Source organism: Kogia breviceps, chromosome 9 (genome assembly GCF_026419965.1).
Source record: "Kogia breviceps isolate mKogBre1 chromosome 9, mKogBre1 haplotype 1, whole genome shotgun sequence".
Lineage (NCBI taxonomy): Eukaryota > Metazoa > Chordata > Mammalia > Artiodactyla > Physeteridae > Kogia > Kogia breviceps.
Window position 1 is genome coordinate 57,258,692 of NC_081318.1, and position 20,783 is coordinate 57,279,474.

The 20,783-nt window shown below is 39.6% G+C and overlaps 1 protein-coding gene and 1 pseudogene across 1 annotated transcript in view; one reads left to right on the top strand and one right to left on the bottom strand.

The window, feature by feature from the left end:
- CALCR (calcitonin receptor) overlaps nt 1-20,783 on the bottom strand; it is a 149,196-nt gene that overhangs the window by 16,765 nt on the left and 111,648 nt on the right. Inside the window, exon 9 of the mRNA XM_059073923.2 lies at nt 11,339-11,492. Coding sequence (XP_058929906.1) covers nt 11,339-11,492 — 154 coding nt within the window. The remainder of the gene's footprint in view (nt 1-11,338; nt 11,493-20,783) is intronic.
- On the top strand, nt 9,397-9,774 carry LOC131762363 (ragulator complex protein LAMTOR3 pseudogene; annotated as a pseudogene).

Below are 20,783 nucleotides of genomic sequence, written 5' to 3' on the forward strand. Positions count from 1 at the left end.
TAGGTCTTAGGATGTAGCTTTCTTGGGTCAATTTTTCTGCTGTCCCACTTTCAAACTCTTTTCAAAACACAGGTTACACCTTACTTCATGTCATTGGAACTAAATTTTAGGACCCATTGTACTGTTTTGGTGTGAAAATAATTTCAAAAGGACAATAAAAATATCCACTAGAAATTTCTTCTTCTCTGCTCTATTAAATTCTTTAAAGTTTCTGTGAAACTATTTTGGTTGAGAATTTATTTTGGTTGTAATTTTACTTGTTTTCCTCCCATCCAAAGATAATGTTTGCCTGAAGTTCTAAGAGAAGGCTATTGCTTTAAAAGAAGTCATCATAGCTGTCTTACAATTTTGTTCTCAGAATTGAGATTTGGTACTGTGATTTTTGAATGGTAAAGAGTTTGGTGGAATTTTAGTGTGTGCTGGAGTGGAGAAAGATAGATTTAGCCCAGGAATGTTAAAAAAAAAAAAATTACATTTTAGAACTATACTTGTTGACTATCTTTCTAAACATCTATCTATGGAAATGCAAATCCTTCTCATTCTTTTAAATGGATGATTCTGTGCTTACCTTACTGAATGTGATGTTCCTTAGGATTCTACTTGAATCATTCTGATAAAGTTTTAAGTATTCTCTGATTAAGATATCCCATAAATATTTTACTTATTTTCATTACCTTCTTTTTGATACAACAGCTTGTTCTTTTTCCCTTTGAATTGTAACACACATGAACATGTGTGTTAAGCAGATGTCTTCAAAGAGCTGACTACGATGATGCTAAAAAAGTTTTATAACAAATTCACAATGCATCAGTATGGAAAGAGCAGTATAAATTGCTCCTTCCAGGGTGCTCTCATCTCTGCTGAATGTCACAAGCAAGAATAAATGTGCAGCCTTTTTCTTCCATGAGAAATGTTCTGAGTGTGGCAGACAGGTGTTTTTAAATAGTCAAAATTGGTACAAGAAGTATGCCATACATTTTACTTCAAAGGAAATAAGTAAACTAGATCAGACAGAAATGGTGTCGGGGGCGGGGCAGGGGGGATGTTATTTTCAGGTTTTCAGTTTGAAGGCATCTGACCAGTACCAATCACTATTATTGTGATAATCAGAATTGCTATTGGGAAGAATTAAATTGTAGCTAGTTGATTCCTGGCATGACCAGTTTCAAAAGACGAGAAATCACTGAGAGGGTATGTATGAAGCTGAGAAGGGCAGGGAAAGGAAAGAGGAGCTTCTTGTGGAAGGCTGGGACTAAAAGAAAAAACAACAGAAAAGAGGGGGAAGATGGCGGAAGGGTAAGAAGTGGAGATCACCTTCCTGCCCACAGATACATCAGAAATACATCTACATGTGGAACGACTCCTACAGAACACCCACTGAACGCTGGCAGAAGACCTCAGACCTCCCAAAAGGCAAGAAACTCCCCACGAACCTGGGTAGGGCAAAAGAATAAACAGAGACAAAAGAATAGGGACGGGACCTGCACCAGCGGGAGGGAGCCGTGAAGGAGGAAAGGTTCCCACACACTAGAAGCCCCTTCGCGGGCGGAGACTGCGGGTGGCGGAGGGGGAAGCTTCGGAGCCGCGGAGGAAAGCACAGTAACAGGGTGCGGAGGGCAAAGCGGTGAGATTCCCGCAGAGGATCTGTACCGACCAGCACTCACCAGCCCGAGAGGCTTGTCTGCTCAACCGCCGGGACGGGCGGGGGCTGGGAGCTGAGGCTCGGGCTTTGGTAGGAAGCTGGAAGAGGACTGGGGTTGGCCGCGTGACACAGCCTGAAGGGGCTGGTGTGCCACAGCTAGCCGGGAGGGAGTCTGGGAAAAGGGCTGGAGCTGCCGAAGAGGCAAGAGGCCTTTTCTTCCCTCTTTGCTTCCTGGTGCGCGAGGAGAGGGGATTAAGAGCGCTTCTTAAAGGAGCTCCAGAGACGCGCGTGAGCCGCGGCTATCAGCGCGGACCCCAGAGATGGGCATGAGACGCTAAGGCTCCTGCTGCCGCCACCAAGAAGCCTGAGTGCCAGCACAGGTCACTCTGCACACCTCCCCTCCCGGGAGCCTGTGCAGCCCGCCACTGCCAGGGTCCCGGGATCCAGGGACAACTTCCCTGGGAAACTGCAAGGCGCGCCTCAGGCTGGTGCAACGTCACGCCGGCCTCTGCCGCGGCAGGCTCGCCCCGCATCTGTACCCCTCCCTGCCCCTGGCCTGAGTGAGCCAGAGCCCCCGAATCAACTGCTCCTTTAACCCCATCCTGTGTGAGTGAAGAACAGACGCCCTCAGGAGACCTACACTCAGAGGTGGGTCCTGATCAAAAGCTGAACCCCCGGAGCTGTGCGAACAAAGAAAAGAAAGGGAAATCTCTCCCAGCAGCCTCAGGATCAGCGGATTAAATCTCCACAATCATCTTGATGTACCTGCATCTGTGGAATACCTGAATAGACAATGAATCATCCTAAACTGAGGAGGTGGACTTTGAGAGCAAGATATATTATTTTCTCCCCTTTTCCTCTTCTTGTGAGTGTGTATGTGTATGTTTCTGTGTTAGATTTTGTCTGTATAGCTTTGCTTTCACCATTTGTCCTAGGGTTCTGTCTGTCCGTTTTTTGTTTGTTTCTTTTTTTATTAAAAAAATTTTTTTTCTTAATAATTATTTTTTATTTTAATAACTTCATTTTTTTTTATCCTCTTTCTTTCTTTCCTTCTTTGTTTCTCTCTCCCTCTCCCCCACCTCTCTCCCTCTCTCTCCTTTTTCTCCCTTTTATTCTGAGCTGTGTGGATGAAAGGCTCTTGGCGCCACAGTCAGGAGTCACTGTTGTGCCTCTGAGGTGGGAGAGCCAACTTAAGGACACTGGTCCACAAGACACCTGCCAGCTCCACGTAATATCAAACAGCGAAAATCTCCCAGAGAACTCCATCTCAACACCAACACCCAGCTTCACTCAAGGACCAGCAAGCTACAGTGCTGGACACCCTATGAAACAACTAGCAAGACAGGAACACAACCCCACCCAATAGCAGAGAGGCTGCCTAAAATCATAATAAGGCCACAGACACCCCAAAACACACCACCAGATGTTGACCTGCCCACCAGAAAGACAAGATCCAGCCTCATCCACCAGAACACAGGCACTAGTCCCCTCCAAAAGAAAGCCTACACAACCACTGAACCAATTTTAGCCTGGGGACAGACACCCAAAACAATGGGAACTATGAACCTGCAGCCTGCAAAAAGGAAACCCCAAACACAGTAAGATAAGCAAAATGAGAAGACAGAAAAACACAGCAGATGAAGGAGCAAGATAAAAACCCACGAGACCTAACAAATGAAGAGGAAATAGGCAGTCTACCTGGAAAAGAATTCAGAATAATGATAGTAAAGATGAGCCAAAATCTTGGAAATAGAATAGAGAAAACGCAAGAAACATTTAACAAAGACCTAGAAGAACTAAAGAGGAAACAAGCAATGATGAACAACACAATAACTGAAATTAAAAATACTCTAGAAGGGACCAATAGCAGAATAACTGAGGCAGAAGAACGAATAAGTGACCTGAAAGATAAAATAGTAGACATAACTACTGCAGAACAGAATAAAGAAAAAAGAATGAAAAGAACTGAGGACAGTCTCAGAGGCCTCTGGGACAACATTAAATGCACCAACATTCAAATTATAGGAGTTCCAGAAGAAGAAGAGAAAAAGAAAGGGACTGAGAAAATATTTGAAGCAATTATAGTTGAAAACTTCCCTAATATGGGAAAGGAAATAGTTAATCAAGTCCAGGAAGCACAGAGAGTCCCATACAGGATAAATCCAAGGAGAAACATGCCAAGACACATAATAATCAAACTGTCAAAAATTAAATACAAAGAAAACGTATTAAAAGCAGCAAGGGAAAAACAACAAATAACACACAAGGGAATCCCCATAAGGTTAACAGCTGATCTTTCAGCAGAAACTCTGCAAGCCATAAGGGAGTCGCAGGACATATTTAAAGTGATGAAGGAGAAAAACCTACAAGCAATATTACTCTGCCCAGCAAGGATCTCATTCAGATTTGATGGAGAAATTAAAACCTTTACAGACAAGCAAAAGCTGAGAGAGTTCAGCACCACCAAACCAGCTTTACAACAAATGCTAAAGGAACTTCTCTAGGCAAGAAACACAAGAGAAGGAAAAGACCTACAAGAACAACCCGAAACAATTAAGTAAATGGTAATAGGAACATACATATCAATAATTACCTTAAATGTAAATGGATTAAATGCTCCCACCAAAAGACACAGACTGGCTGAATGGATAAAAATACAAGGCCCATATATATGCTGTCTACAAGCGACCCACTTCAGACCTAGGGACACATACAGATTGAAAGTGAGGGGATGGAAAAAGATATTCCATGCAAATGGAAATCAAAAGAAAGCTGGAGTAGCAATTCTCATATCAGACAAAGTAGACTTTAAAATAAAGACTATTACAAGAGACAAAGAAGAACACTACATAATGATCAAGGGATCGATTCAAGAAGAAGATATAACAATTGTAAATATTTATGCATCCAACATAGGAGCACCTCAATACATAAGGCAAATACTAACAGCCATAAAAGGTGAAATCGACAGTAACACACTCATAGCAGGGGACTTTAACACCCCACTTTCACCAATGGACAGAGCATCCAAAATGAAAATAAATAAGAAAACACAAGCTTTAAATGATACATTAAACAAGATGGACTTAATTGATACTTATAGGACATTCCATCCAAAAACAACAGAATACACATTTTCCTCAAGTGTTTATTGAACATTCTCCAGGATAGATCATATCTTGGGTCACAAATCAAGCCTTGGTAAATTTAAGAAAATTGAAATAGTATCAAGTATCTTTTCTGACCACAATGCTATGAGACTAGATACTAATTACAGGAATAGATCTGTAAAAAATACAAACACATGGAGGCTAAACAATACACTACTTAATAACGAAGTGATCACTGAAATCAAAGGGAAAAAAATACGTAGAAACAAATGCCAATGGAGACATGACGACCCAAAACCTATGGGATGCAGCAAAAGCAGTTCTAAGAGGGAAGTTTATAGCAATACAAACCTACCTTAAGAAACAAGAAACAATTCAAATAAACAACCTAACCTTGCACCTAAAGCAATTAGAGAAAGAAGAACAAAAAAACCCCAAAGTTAGCAGAAGGAAAGAAATAATAAAGATCAGATCAGAAATAAATGAAAAAGAAATGAAGGAAATGATAGCAAAATCAATAAAACTAAAAGCTGGTTCTTTGAGAAGATTAAAAAAAAATGATAAACCATTACCCAGATTCATCAAGAAAAAAAGGGAGAAGACTCAAATCAATAGAATTAGAAATGAAACAGAAGTAACAACTGACACTGCAGAAATACAAAAGATCATGAGAAATTACTACAAGCAACTGTATGCCAATAAAATGGACAACCTGGAAGAAATGGACAAATTCTTAGAAATGCACAACCTGCCAAGACTGAACCAGGAAGAAATAGAAAATATGAACAGACCAATCACAGGCACTGAAATTGAAACTGTGGCTAAAAATCTCCCAACAAACAAAAGCCCAGGACCAGATGGCTTCACAGGCGAATTCTATCAAACATTTAGAGAAGAGCTAACCCCTATCCTTCTCAAACTTTTCCAAAATTTAGCAGAGGGAGAAACACTCCCAAACTCATTGTACGAAGCCACCATCACGCTGATACCAAAACCAGACAAAGATGTCACAAAGAAAGAAAACTACAGGCCAATATCACTGATGGACATAGATGCAAAAATCCTCAACAAAATACTAGCAAACAGAATCCAACAGCATATTAAAAGGATCATACACCATGATCAAGTGGGGTTTATTCCAGGAATGCAAGGATTCTTCAATATATGCAAATCAATCAACGTGATACACCATATTAACAAACTGAAGGAGAAAAACCATATGATCATCTCAATAGATGCACAGAAATCTTTCGACATAATTCAACACCCATTTATGATAAAAACCCTGCAGAAAGTAGGCATAGAAGGAACTTTCCTCAACATAATAAAGGCCATGGATGACAAACCCACAGCCAACATCATCCTCAATGGTGAAAAACTGAAACCATTTCCACTAAGATCAGGAACAAGACAAGGTTGCCCACTCTCACCACTCTTATTCAACATAGTTTTGGAAGTTTTAGTCACAGCAATCAGAGAAGAAAAAGAAATGAATCCAAATCGGAAAAGAAGAAATAAAGCTGTCACTGTTTGCAGATGACATGATACTATACATAGAGAATCCCAAAGATGCTACCAGAAAACTACTAGAGCTAATCAATGAATTTGGTAAAGTAGCAGGATACAAAATTAATGCACAGAAATCTCTGGCATTCCTATACACTAATGATGAAAAATCTGAAAATGAAATTAAGAAAACACTCCCATTTACCATTGCAACAAAAAGAATAAAATATCTAGGAATAAACCTACCTAAGGAGACAAAAGACCTGTATGCAGAAAATTATGACACTGATGAAAGAAATTAAAGATGATACAAATAGATGGAGAGATAAACTGTGTTCTTGGATTGGAAGAATCAACATTGTGAAAATGACTCTACTACACAAAGCAATCTACAGATTCAATGCAATCCCTATCAAACTACCAGTGGCATTTTTCACAGAACTGGAACAAAAAATTTCACAATTTGTATGGAAACACAAAAGACCCCGAATAGCCAAAGCGATCTTGAGAACGAAAAATGGAGATGGAGGAATCAGGCTCCCTGACTTCAGACTATACCACAAAGCTACAGTAATCAAGATAGTATGGTACTGGCACAAAAACAGAAATATAGATCAATAGAACAGGATAGAAAGCCCAGAGATAAAACCACACACATATGGTCACCTTATCTTTGATAAAGGAGGCAAGAATATACAGTGGAGAAAAGAGCCTCTTCAATAAGTGGTGCTGGGAAAACTGGACAGGCCATGTAAAAATATGAGATTAGAACACTCCCTACCACCATACACAAAAATAAAGTCAAAATGGGTAAAAGACCTAAATGTAAGGCCAGACACTATCAAACTCTTAGAGGAAAACATAGGCAGAACACTCTGTGACATAAATCACAGCAAGATCCTTTTGACCCACCTCCTAGAGAAATGGAAATAAAAACAAAAATAAACAAATGGGACCTAATGAAACTTAAAAGATTTTGCACAGCAAAGGAAACCATAAACAAGACCAAAAGACAACCCTCACAATGGGAGAAAATATTTGCAAATGAAGCAACTGACAAAGATTAATCTCCAAAATTTACAAGCAGCTCATGCAGCTCAATAACAAGAAAACAACCCAATCCAAAAATGGGCAGATAACCTAAATAGACATTTCTCCAAAGAAGATATACAGATTGCCAACAAACACATGAAAGAATGCTCATCATTAATCACTAGAGAAATGCAAATCAAAACTACAATGAGACATAATCTCTTACTGGTCAGAATGGCCATCATCAAAAACTCTAGAAACAATAAATGCTGGAGAGGGTGTGGAGAAAAGGGAACACTCTTACACTGCTGGTAAATTGATACAGCCACTATAGAGAACAGTATGGAGGTTCCTTAAAAAACTACAAATAGAACTAACATACGACCCAGCAATCCCACTCCTGGGCATATACCCTGAGAAAACCATAATTCAAAAAGAGTCATGTACCAAAATGTTCATTGCAGCTCTATTTACGATAGCCAGGACATGGAAGCAACCTAAGTGTCCATCATCGGATAAATGGATAAAGAAGATGTGGCACATATATCCAATGGAATATTAGTCATAAAAAGAAATGAAATTGAGTTATCTGTAGTGAGGTGGATGGAACTAGAGTCTGTCATACAGAGTGAAGTAAGTCAGAAGGAGAAAAACAAATACCGTATGCTAACACACATATATGGAATCTAAGAAAAAAAAAAGGTCATGAAGAACCTAGGGGTAAGACAGGAATAAAGACACAGACCTACTAGAGAATGGACTTGAGGATATGGGGAGGGGGTAGGGTAAGCTGTGACAAAGAGAGTGGCATGGACTTATGTACAATACCAAACGTAAAATAGATAGTTAGTGGGAAGCAGCCGCATAGCACAGGGAGATCAGCTCAGTGGTTTGTGACCACCTAGAGGGGTGGAATAGGGAGGGTGGGAGACACAAAAGGGAAGAGATATGGGAACATATGTATAACTGATTCACTTTGTTATAAAGCAGAAACTAACACAGCATTGTAAACAATTATACTCCAATAAAGATGTTTAAAAAAATTAAAAAAAAAAACAACAAAAAACAAGTTTGATTGTATGCTGGCCTGTTTTGAGGACAGGGAAAAACAGGAGGACCTAGCACCTGATGTGGGATAGGCAGGATAGTCACAAGCTTGATTTCTAACCCTACTGGATGGTTAAAAAATCCAGGATGCTGGGCTATTGCCAGGGTACAGCCCTTTTAGTAGCCCCGCTGCATTTTGGCTCTTGACTTCTATGAGATGCTCTAGAGTGTGAGAATTTCTCTTTCTGATTAAATTAGAATATCTTATTATCTGTTCCTTACAACCAAAGAGCTGTAGCATCATCAGTTCAACTTTGAGGCAACCCATATATCTGCCCTATTGACCCACCATTGAAGGATTATCCCACTGGGTTTGGGTAATGTATTGATACTTGGTTAAAATCCATGTGTTCCTGTGAGGGAGTGTTGACCAGTAAACAAATATAGCATAGGGCCATCCCTGGAGTAAATTGTGGAGAAGACTTTGGGCTGCTTACATGACTTCCCTGAGGCATTTCTATACAGTTGGTAACAATATCTGTTGTCCCTCCTCATGAAATCTTGCCTCTCTTATGGATACTTTTAGGGGCTCCCCCAAATACTGCATTAAAAGTCAGGCTTAGCTGAAGGCAATCCACAGCTTCTGCTCCAAGAGTCATAGTCACCCTGTCAGTGGAGAGTAAGGGCAGCCCTTTGGCTCTATAGACAGTGTGAATGGCCCTCGGGATCCTCCTCCACTATGGAAGTTTCACTGAGTGTGTTTTTGTCCCAGAGCTTTTTCCCTCTCACTGCCTTACTATCTGTCTGCTTCCCTTCCACCAGTGGGACTGTTCTTTTAGCAGCCCTCAGGCAAAGGGAACAATTCTAGAGAGTCCCCAAGGACCTCAGCACCCTACCTTAGTCAATTTGTACAGAATTAGCCACACCTCACAAATCATGTGACAGCGGCTTGTAGAGGAAGCTGTCTCAGAAGCTGTCCTCTGAAGTGACAGCCCAGAGAAGCAGGCAGCCCAGAAACCTAGGCGTGGAGATTGATCCTGCCAGAGAAAGGGGTTCATGATGGCGGATGACCTACAATGATTCCTGTATAAAAAATTACCACGGGTTGAGAGGCTCCATGCTATTATTGTTGTATCAGAATGAGATGGAGTGCCTTTCATTAAAGTGGCCAATGATAACGCTCCAGAACATGCTTTGAGACCTGGTTTCTTGTCTACTTTTGCCCTTGCAACACAACAACCGAGCAAACTTGGATTTTCAAAAAATAAAAGTATCACCTGTTACTATAACACCTACCAGGTGCTTCCATTCAATCGTCTACCTTTGGTGGTGAGTTTCATAGCCAGCAGCAATGCTAATACAGGACTAATCATCAGCCTCGAAAAGGAACTTGCTCCATTATTGGAAGAATTGAGACAAGTTGTGGAAGTTTCTTAATCTGGCAGTGGTTTCTATGTATACCTTATCTTCATTATATCAGACACAGTGTCAATCCAGCAATCTTTAGACTACAGCAACACTTGTATCCATGTACTCAAGAAAGGGCCCCTTTTTCCACCTTACACTAGAGAAAGAGCCTATAGATAGAATTTATGGACAGATTGATTGTTATTTTTTCTTGTGGAGGACCTTTTCTTATTTGTGAGATCTGGGGATTCCACAGAAATGGTTCAGTCTATCACAGCTTCTAGGGAGTTAGTCCAGTCACCAAATATGCATGAGATTCTATTCGGTGGCTCAGAATCAAAAAGATACTTTGATCCACGTGAGCCATGAAGTGCTCTCTATTGTACAATATGGCAGGCCTGCAGAATGAAGCAGACTCTTTTTATTGTGAATGGTGAGAACGTATTTTTCTTCATATTATTTTCTTTGCATTGAGTGTGAGGACGATAAAATGGCTTAGTAAAAGTAATAAAATCAGTACAATCCCTAACTTTCCTTTGTATATATTATTTTGCAGTATAGGTGAGTATTACTAAGTGATTTGATTCTTCTCAGAGGGTGCTGCTCTTTAATGGAAATGAAAATGACAGCCAATCGTTTTTTCTTCCCTTCTGCTTTCTATAACCAATCAGTGTTTTTTAATGTTTGTGTATTCTTTATAAAATTTAGATGTGATTCATTACTGAATTGTTTCCAATATTGGTATGTATGTAAACATGGTAGTACAGCCCTTTTTTTCATACTTGAGTATAAATAAAATAGTATTTTTAAAAGTACAGTTTGAGCACTACATAGGTTTTTTTCCCCCAGACTGTTTTTAAACATTTAAGGACTACAATTAACTTAATTCACTCTTTCAACCACATGAATAAGCGACTGTTTCTCGTCTGGTTTGGAGACTGTGTCGCCTAACATAAACTGTCAATTGGAAAATGAACCTCATCCATGAGCCTTAAGAAAAAAAAAGAAGTAGCAGCCACACCTCAAACAGTCCCACCAGAAGCTTTTCAAAGCCATTGCCATGCACTGTGATGTCAGGTAGGTTCTACTTGGAGGCCCATGTGGTTACGTCTATTACTTAGCTGGACTCCACTTCCTGAACCTTCACTAGAGGAGGCCTGCTGATGGATTGACAGGAAGGAACACACTCTTGAGGAAGGGAAGTGGGTCCAGGGTAGGGGAGTACAGAATTCAAAATGTGAAATTCTCCTTTGCTCTACAAACAGGTGATAAATAAAACTGAAGGGGGTCTAATCAGATCTCTCAATCAGCGCATGTTTTCAGTCCATCTGTTAGCTGGGTTTGTTTGCTGAAGACATTCTCATAATCATACCCCTCCTTCGCTGCACTCGCCCTCCTGCTTATCACAGTCCATGTGAACTTGTTAAAAAGCTTCTATCAAGTTCTCTTGGAGACTGAACTCCTGCCAGCACCTGTGTCCCATCTCTCCTCAAAGGATCTCAGCCCCTGCCTGTTCTCTGACCAAGACTAGAAGACTGTGAATATACAGACAGAGGTAAAGGTGGCTCAAAACTGAGCTGCAGAAAATACATACCCCAGCCCAGGACATAATACCACCACATGCGTTGTCCCTCAGCGAACACAGACACCACGATGAGGGTGTGAAGATAGACTCCTTCACAGAGCATCCAGAAATAGTTGCACGACATCATGTACTGGTGAAAAAAGTGCAAAATCTTGCAGATAGGCTGTTGGAAAGAAATGGAGATACTCAGTGGAAGACATCTGTAACAATTTGGCTGAGAACATAGGGTGAATGTGAGCACGAGCCAAAGTATCTGCATTCAGCCTGAAAGGCAGTTTCCCCAAGCATCTATCAACGTGTCACCCTCTAGAGTCGGAAATCAGAGTAATAGTTCATAGGTTATTAGTATTACATGTAAACAAACAGCCAACTAGGGCAATGGAAGCCTAGTCTCCCAAATGTTCTTTTCTCATTACATCCTGGTTACTTATATAGACTAGACAGGTTTATTTTTCCTGTAGTGTGTCTGAGACCCATAATTTTTGATAGCATCCAAGGATTCGTCACATAACTTTTAGGGCCCCTTTTCTACGGCCAATGAGGAGAATAACACAGAAATTGTTAATGCTGTCCTGAAGTTCACTGATATGTTAGTGATTTTTACTTAGCAGTAAAAGAGGAGAGAACTAGGTGGTAAATTTCTCATATATGAGCCAGGAGCTATGCTGAGCCCAAATGATGTGATTTTGCTTTCATAAGGGAGCCTTAGTTTCTATACGGGGGTCCATGTGTTTGGGACACAGAGATAAGGATGGCAACCTCGCTTGGTACTCAGTACTGATGTGGGATCCACATTTCTGGAGCAATCAAGATTAACTACATATTGTTGTCTGTAAAGAAATAATTATTGCTTAAACTACATAACAGAACACCCTAAAGAGTTTCCTAGTCACCTCTAGAGTAGGGCTTGTCATCTTGGCACTATCGATGTTTTGGACTGGATACTTTTTGTTGTGGGGCTGTCCTGTGTGTTGATGGGTGTTTAGCAATATTCCTGACCTCTAGCCCCTAGACGCCAGTAGCATCCCCTACCCAGTCATAACAATCAAAAACGTTTCCAGACGTTACCAGATGTCCCCTGGAGAGGAAAATGTCCCTGGTTGAGGAACACAACCCTAAGGTATTTAGCTGTGCTCGACTCCCTCTAACAACAACAAAAATAGCAACAATTTAGCATGCAAGACTTTACATATTAGGGATGATTATTTGCATTATTATTTTATCAAATGCTCTGCTTTACATTTTGAATCTGACTGGATTTCAGGCCTTTTTTTTTACAAAGCAAATTAGCCATAAAGTGACTTTCAGTATTGCAGAAACCTTTTCAGGACCACTCATTTCTATTCAACGCATAGCAATAGTAATTCATTTACTGGGAATCTGATGCACTGAGTCCTTTCAGAACTCATTGAACGTAAGAAGCAGCCAGCTGGGTCCATGAGAAGGCGGATAGTGTATTTTCAGAGATAGAATCAACCTCTGATTCTGACCAAAGTGGAACAGTAGTGCAGATAATTCAAAACATCAGGTAATCTAAAAGTAATTTATATTGGCTTACAAAGGCACTGACTTTTTTTTTATCTGATTACCTTCCTAATTGGGATTATTTAATATTATTATTAGTTTGCATTTGCTAAGCAAATACTTGCTATGTGCACATGACAAACAAGGAAGTAAAATAAGAAATTCAGTTGATACTCTGGATTCATTTTAAAGACTACTCTTACTTGAAAACCCTATTCCTTCTGGATCAAGAGGTCCAGAGCAGAAGCTTTGGTGGCTGCCATTTGTAGAGGAAGGGATAAGAAGAGGGCAAAGATGATGGACCAGGGAAAAGCTGGGGCTCTGCATCATCCAAAGCAGCTTTGACTTCACATTTTATATGCAGCCAATCCTCATTATTCACTGTAGTTATGTTCTATATGGCTAGATACAGTAGCATACTAAGGAAAAAATTGTGAGATGTTTTTTGTTTGGCTTTAAAAAATTTGGCAAGGGAGAATTCAAAATAACAACCAACTATTTCTTAAAGGACATTCTGCTAGAGTTTGGTTAAACACGTTATTATTTAAGATCCTTTGATTTGTCAAAATGGTGGCTAAATTTCGTGAAGAAACTATGCTTATTTTTGTGTGTGTTCAATCCTGGACTAGGTCCTACAATTGCAAAGACAAAGGTCAGTGCTTGCAATTGAGAACATCATCTTCTGGAGGGGAGATGAATACAGAAATACATAAATGCAGCCATGCACAGTGACTTCTAAAACAGGTGATTTCTGTAATTAACATTAATACCATTAAAAATTCTTTTCTCAGGTACATAGCAAAGCCTGACACCTAGATAATAGCAAATAAATGAATCAAACTAATGGGGCTTGTGTTGTTAACATTAAATAATCCATTCAATTTTGTGAGAAAATTAACAAGGAATGAATTAGTAGATTCTGCCAAACTTGAACAAAGTATTAAGTATTGTCAAGCATTCTGCCCTTCCTCCAATTTTTGCATTATTTGGGGGCTGCTATACAGACTCATTTATAGTAAAAGAGGTGGCTAACTATAAATTTACTTCTCGAATTTGCATGAACAATATTGAGGCAAAATGAAGAGCGTGCTAGGAGGGCCTCTCTTTGGTTACTGGGGGCTATTAGAAGCATGTTTGAAAACTTATGGCGAACAGTTAAAACCACATCCTCCACCATACAAATATATTAATAAATAACTAAAAATATTGAAAAATTAGTTTGAAATGGTCTAAAGAGTACTAACTCCATAATACTTTGTACCGAGTCAAAGCTGCCAAGTTTATTTCTGCTAAATCTTGCTTTAAAGCAGAAATACACCTTGGGGTAGGTTCTGGTGATCTCCAGCACTGTGTCTATAGGCTGTTCTGCCTCTGTCGCAGTGGTGTGTATTTCTTTCTGTCTCATGTAGGCATATACACCTTTGGGGAATGGAGGTTGCAACACCATTACCTTCCCTGAACTGCTTAGAACTGGAGTGGGAAATACTGTGGAGAGAAACTACTTTTGTTTGTCTATAAAAGTGAATGCATCAAATGAGACTGATATTTGATTCGGTCAGTAATTTTCCCAGCTCTCTTCTCTTGAAGTGTGAGAGTGATTTTGATACACAGAGAACTAGAAAGGACATACGGCTTACCTTTTTCCTCTCCATTCCTTCATACATCTTACAAGCTTGAAATGCCCTTTCATCAACTCCTTGAAATTAAACTCTAAAGGGTATGGGCATGGCTTATTGAAAGGAGTTCTTGAAAGCAGTGATGTAATAATGAATCCCTCCAAAAATATCCAGTTCAAATATAAATAATGAAAAAGTTTATAGTAGCGCTTTTTCAAATTTTAGCATGCATCAGAGTCACTGGGAGAGCTTGTTAAAACACAGATTTGGGGTCCCACTAGTAGAGATTCTGATTTAGAAGATCTAGCATGGGGTGGTAGATTCTGCATTTCTAAGTTAAGTACTGAGTGATGCTGATGGTATTGGACGATGGGGCATGCTTTGATTGGATTTAGGGTACAGAGGGAGTTTACTCAGTACCTGACTGCTGTTTTGGTTACAGCCTTCCAGTACTGATAACACAAACCATCAAAGAGCACAAGCTTCTTGTGCCAGTAGACTCACAATGCAATGAGAAACATCCTGACTTTGATTCACATGTACACTAAAACTTCGTGAGGAGGAATTACAGAATTTTTTGTCAAGATGCCAGTGCAGTTGACAAACCAAAGGGCAAAAGGCTCTCATCTCAACTTGAAAACTGTCAACTTGTACAGTCTTTAAAGCTAGCTGAATGAAGGAGAAAAATCCCCCGTCAGAAAGTCAGCATTAACTTTGTAGGAAACTACTGCAGTCCTTCTCTAGAGAAATTTAAAGATATAACGTTTTCAATTAAATGTGAGTCTGTCATGCAATCCTGGGCTGCTTTCTGATAAAGCCTCAGAGAAAATAAGCTTGAATCTGTGCAACTGTAGTCACGATTGGGTGTGTTTAGAAAAAACAAACAAACAAACAAAAACCACTGGAGAAAAAAGTCCCGTTTGAGATAAATACACTGGAAGATGATCCAGAAATTGGCAAAGGAAATACTCCGGAAGTGTTCAGGAAACAAAGCCAGAGAAAACAGAAAACATGACGGAAAAAAAAAAAAAAAAAAAGCCTGTTGGAAATGTGGCAGGGGAATAAAAATTAACAGCTTGCTAAACTCACGGGTCTTTGCCTACATGCTGTAATGAGGCTATTATCACTCTTCACTGGGGATTTTCAAGCCATGACTGAATGAGTTTTATATGCTCAGGCTCAGGCCACAGCCCTTCCTGGTTATTTGTGATTTAAAAACCTCTGAGTATGTTCATTCTGCTTTCACATTTAGTCCTTTTAGATTTAAGCAGTATTTTACACACGCTCTGTGTTTCCACACCTCCCATGGTGTGTTAACACAGAAATGAAACTGAGTACCACAGTTAGAAAATGATGAGTGCCTAAGTCCATGACAATGGTAACAACTCTAGTATAAATAATAATAGCTAACATTTGAGAGTTCTGAGTCTTAAATGGATTTATGGCTCTTAGGTGTATTGGTTCATTTAATTCTCACAAGCAACTCTTTGAGAAAGGTACCATTATTATTGATATCTCATCTCTATCAAGAAAGTGAAGCACAGTGAGGTTAAGTAACTTGCTCAAGATTAATCTGTAAGTAGAAGGGCTGGGATCTGAGATCCTGTAGTTCAGCGAGAACAATGCTGTAGTATTTGGAGCAATCCACCTGAACACAGCTAATATCAAATTGATGATTGATTGCTCCACAGCTTTCTAGCAATTAACCAACATACCCCAAGGGAGTGTACAAAACTTCTAGTAACTCAACTGAAAGTTATTTGAGAATGAAAACAAATCTATAAGAAGTGCTGCATGACATTCATAACAGCCTTCTCAAAGCAAGGGAAACAAGCTGCAAACGTTGAGATGAAGACTCACTACATAAACCATACCACAAGATACCATTTGTAGGTGACCGATTTCTCGTGCAGAGGTATCACCCAGATTGGTCAGATGAGAGAAACTGGAGATTGGGTTGACGTTTATAGCCATTTTAGGAATAAATTCTTCAAATCCATATGGAAACGTGGTTGATTATAAATAATAAATTTTAAAAGGAATAAAGAAATCCTCTATACCTTTCTGTACCATATGATCTTAGTTAAAAGACCACTTATTGGCTTTGAAATGTAAGTAAAATGAAATAGCATAAATGACCAGGGTAAGATACCTCAATTCATTACCGTGTCTTGGCATTATTCTCTCTGCACTGTCCCTCAAATCCATCATACTTTTTCATTCTCAATCTAATGTCTTTCATAGGCTACCAAAATGGATAATTCCAATACTGTTTTATCTGCCATTTGATCTCTCATCTCAAAAACTCTGCTATCGGGCTTCCCTGGTGGCGCAGTGGTTGAGAATCCGCCTGCCGATGCAGGGGACACGGGTTCGTGCCCCGGTCTGGGAAGATCCCACATGCCGCGGAGCGGCTGGGCCCGTGAGCCATGGCCTCTGAGCCTGCTCGTCCGGAGCCTGTGCTCCGCAATGGGAGAGGCCACAACAGTGAGAGGCCCGCCTAGCACCAAAAAAAAAAAAAAAAAAAAAAAAAAAAAAAAACAAAACTCTGCTATCGCTGTCACCTCCCTCACATTTACATGCTCTCCCTCCCACCAGCCTCCTCTGCGCTAGGTGGGAGGAGTCCAGTTTCCACCCGTGGTTTCATCAGTTTCTAGTGCCTCACTTCTAAGCATCCGTTCCAAGCTGATCTTCCTGTGACGTCCTGACATAGCCTATTGGCTCAACTCTCCTGAACAAGTGAGACTTAGAAGAAATTCACTTTGTTTTTCAGAACTTGGGACTCATTTGACTTTACTTATATAAGAGGCTATAGAAAATGTGACCCAAGTGTTTTGGCTTTTGAGGTATAAAATGCTCACGTTCCCAGTAAAACTAATCTCCCTGTATTGTCCCTTTCAGACTGAGACAAAAAGTTCAGAGAGACATTTCTTTCTAGAAAATGACTAGTATGCTGCCAGCTTCCTTTAGATGCAGCAAGAACAATGCTTTTAATTCTGCCTCCTAACTCTCTACATTGAAGATCGTCGAAAAAGCAGACAGAACAAGAAAATGAAATTTTAGATATTATGGAAGTGAAATGTTCAGATGACACAAATGACAATGAGCAATTTTCACATCACTCAATAAACTGAGGATTTATTCAGCCCTTATTTATTCGATGAGTTATTCTGAGTTTAACTTTAAAAAAAAAAAAAAAAGTTGTGTGAAGGAATAAGATTCTCACCCTTGGTTTTACAGGAGAGAATCTGCCCAACCAAAAAACTTCCAGGGGAAGAGACTGACTACTTCGATGGGAAACGGACCATAAACCCACTGGGATTCCCTGCTGAGGAGTGAGAACACTGTTTTCTTTTGCCCCCAACAAAATAAACCCTTTAGAAGTAGTGTGAAAGCACTGGGATGATGCAGCCTCCTTTTACAAGAAATAACTTTCCTTTTAATATATCCCCTTGGGCACTGGAAAGGAAAATATTTTTGCCTCTTAACTACTGATCCAGTGACCTGAGAATTGGGTCAAAATGAAAAAACACAACCCACAATTCTGTCTTTAGTTTGCTTAAGAAAGAATGAGTCTTTAAAAATTATATATTCTTTTTTATATAGAAAATTATGTATTCTTTTTTATAGAAAAGAGAATATGCTTGAATCACAGACAGATGAAGTACTGCTGGATGTGCTTTTCTTTAGTTTATGACTTTGGTGATGTTTTTCATGTTAGTTGAAACTTCAATAAATATTTATAGACTGAAAATGTCTAATAACTTCCCTTTTTCAAAAATTTCTTCTGCTAATTTTTTTTTTTGGTCTGTCTCTTCTTTCTTGGGTTTTTCTTTATTATCTCCACTTTTCTTGGCTAGGGAGGACCTTAATCTAGTGTTTTCTGGAATGTCAGTTTTTCAAGAAAAATGCAGTATTTCATATAATTTATCTAGAGTAATTAAAAATACCTGATTTTGCACATGACTTAGTAATAAGTTGAAGACATGACTTTCAATATTTGGATGTTATTTTCTCTGTCTTTTTAAAGGTGGGGAATTTTATTGCTGGGAAAGATGGGGCTTTTCTAGTTAAACTTGGTGAAACCTTTCCTAGTTCTTGTTTATCCCCTGTGTATTCAAATATATTACAATAGGAAAAATTCCTTTATTCTTAACGCCTGCATTTGTAGTTCCAACTGCAATTTACTTTAATAGTCTTTTGGATAGGAAAAGATCCTCAAGAAACTAGACTTCTATGATAGCGTTTATGACAGAATATGCATTTTCAAGATAAGGTACAATACAAAGTTTAAGACCTATGTCTCTCTTGGAAATAGTAAATAAGCAGTTTCAATGATGAATAACATACAAGATATATCTACTTGAGAGTTCTTTCCTATCCTTTCTTGAACTAATTTTCCCTGCTGAGAGAGAGCAGTCCTGTGTTGTATGTGGAGGATTAGATAAGAGGTGTACCAAAATCTCACTGGAAAACAAAGACTGTTCAAATAGAGAAAGTACTAACAACAAATGTCCTAGTATTTTTCCTTTGGGCCAGTCGTATGCTTCACAATTTACAAACATCAATTAATTTTTGTCATTGTGGTCTTTGGTTTTTAGCCTATGCTACTTATATGTATTTGGTGAAAGGCACATGTTTCCGAATTTTGTCCTATGGAAGAAAACAGACTTGTGGAAATGTGGAAGAGGGCGAAGTGTGCTCACACACTATGACATGCCCCATTTTCCACTGTAAGTGGGCTGTGATTGGTGGCTTATTCTCATTTGAATCTCAGAGGAAAGGAGACTTCTCATTCAGGCACACAGAGCAAAATCAGGCTTTTTGCTCCTTTCTTTTCCACTAAAAAAGAGACTTACACATACTTTGAAATAGGTAGATAAATGACTGAGTCTCACATATACAGTTGCAAGACGTAGGCAGCTGTTTCCATGTGAGGCTGGGCATATTCCTAGGGATTGTGAAGAGAATGTCATAAATAGATATTTCCCCCAAATGATATGAATTTAGTTCAGCCTGAAGACTAAAATTTGAGTTTGGGGTGCTCAGTAAACACTTGATTGATTGGATGAAGTTCTACCTTTCAAGAGTTTTAGAGTTTTTTTCCTAGGAAGTTTGCTCTTGCATAGCTAAAAAAACCCACCCCAAGTCTGTTAGGTTAAAAATATATTGATTAGGAGAACCCAGTGTTAGTCCTGCCATAAAGATAAACTTCTTTTCAGTTTTTCAAACTTATGTCACTTTGAGAATGCCTAATGTGAGAGAGCCAACCTCTCTCCTCCATATCCAGAAGAAAGCTTCCTATTAATTTCTCTGACTCCCCTATGTTCACATTCTCCCAGGGAATCAGCTGCTTTGTGGCTAAGCCAGGTCCCTAGATACCTGCTTACAGGCTTTATTAAAGGTTTCTAGGCGGTAGGGGAGCTGGAAGGCAGAGCCGAGCTGGCTGCTTGGTGGCTAGGAGGCAGCCTGTGTGCTGTGACTGCCAGAGTACCTAGGAATGTCTGTCCCTAAAGTACCTACGAAAGTGAAAACATCCGCCAATGATAACTTACGAGTCTAGGAAAATGAATAGAGTAACAGATTGTTGGGAAAGTCATGTGCAGAGACCAAGGGAGCTAGCCACAGGGCAAGGGTTAGCAGTAACCTTGTGAGCAATCGTTTGCAATATCACGCTCTTGGGAATTTTTAAAAGCTTTATGCTTCTTTGGGACTCTGGGACAACCCCTTGGAAGTAAGGGCAGTTTTTATTACTCTCATTTGATGGATAAGGTTAAATGGCTTCTACAATTTAACAGTGAACTCAGAAAAGTCCTGAATGTATACTATTTCAGGAGGAAAACAGGTTTAGTATGATCTCATAATGGATGAAAAGCCCCCATTACCCTACATCCAGACGGTGGGCTGGAGGCATGACACGTGGGTGTGAGACCCCGCACAAGAGAGATGGGAGAGAGTCTATTCAAGAATTACAAGACCTCTGCTCCCAGGTTGGTGGGCTGATTATTCAGTAACTAAAGTGCCATTTCCTGGCCTACTCTGTACAGATAGTAAGTTTCTCAGGGTTTTCATATTTAATGGGAAATGCGATGCCCCAAATTTGAGTTTTCTTTGCTGAGATATTCTTGGTTAATGGCTTCTACACCTGTTTTAATCTTAGTGGGAGTCAGCTTCCCTAATGAAATGGAGTGTGCTTGTCTAATTATGGAGAACCATTACTTTGAAATGGCTGAGGCAATATCTTTAGGAACAATCTTCCTAAGGAAAGAAAGCAAGATAATCAAGAGCACCATGTGGTACAGAGGAGAGAGGAT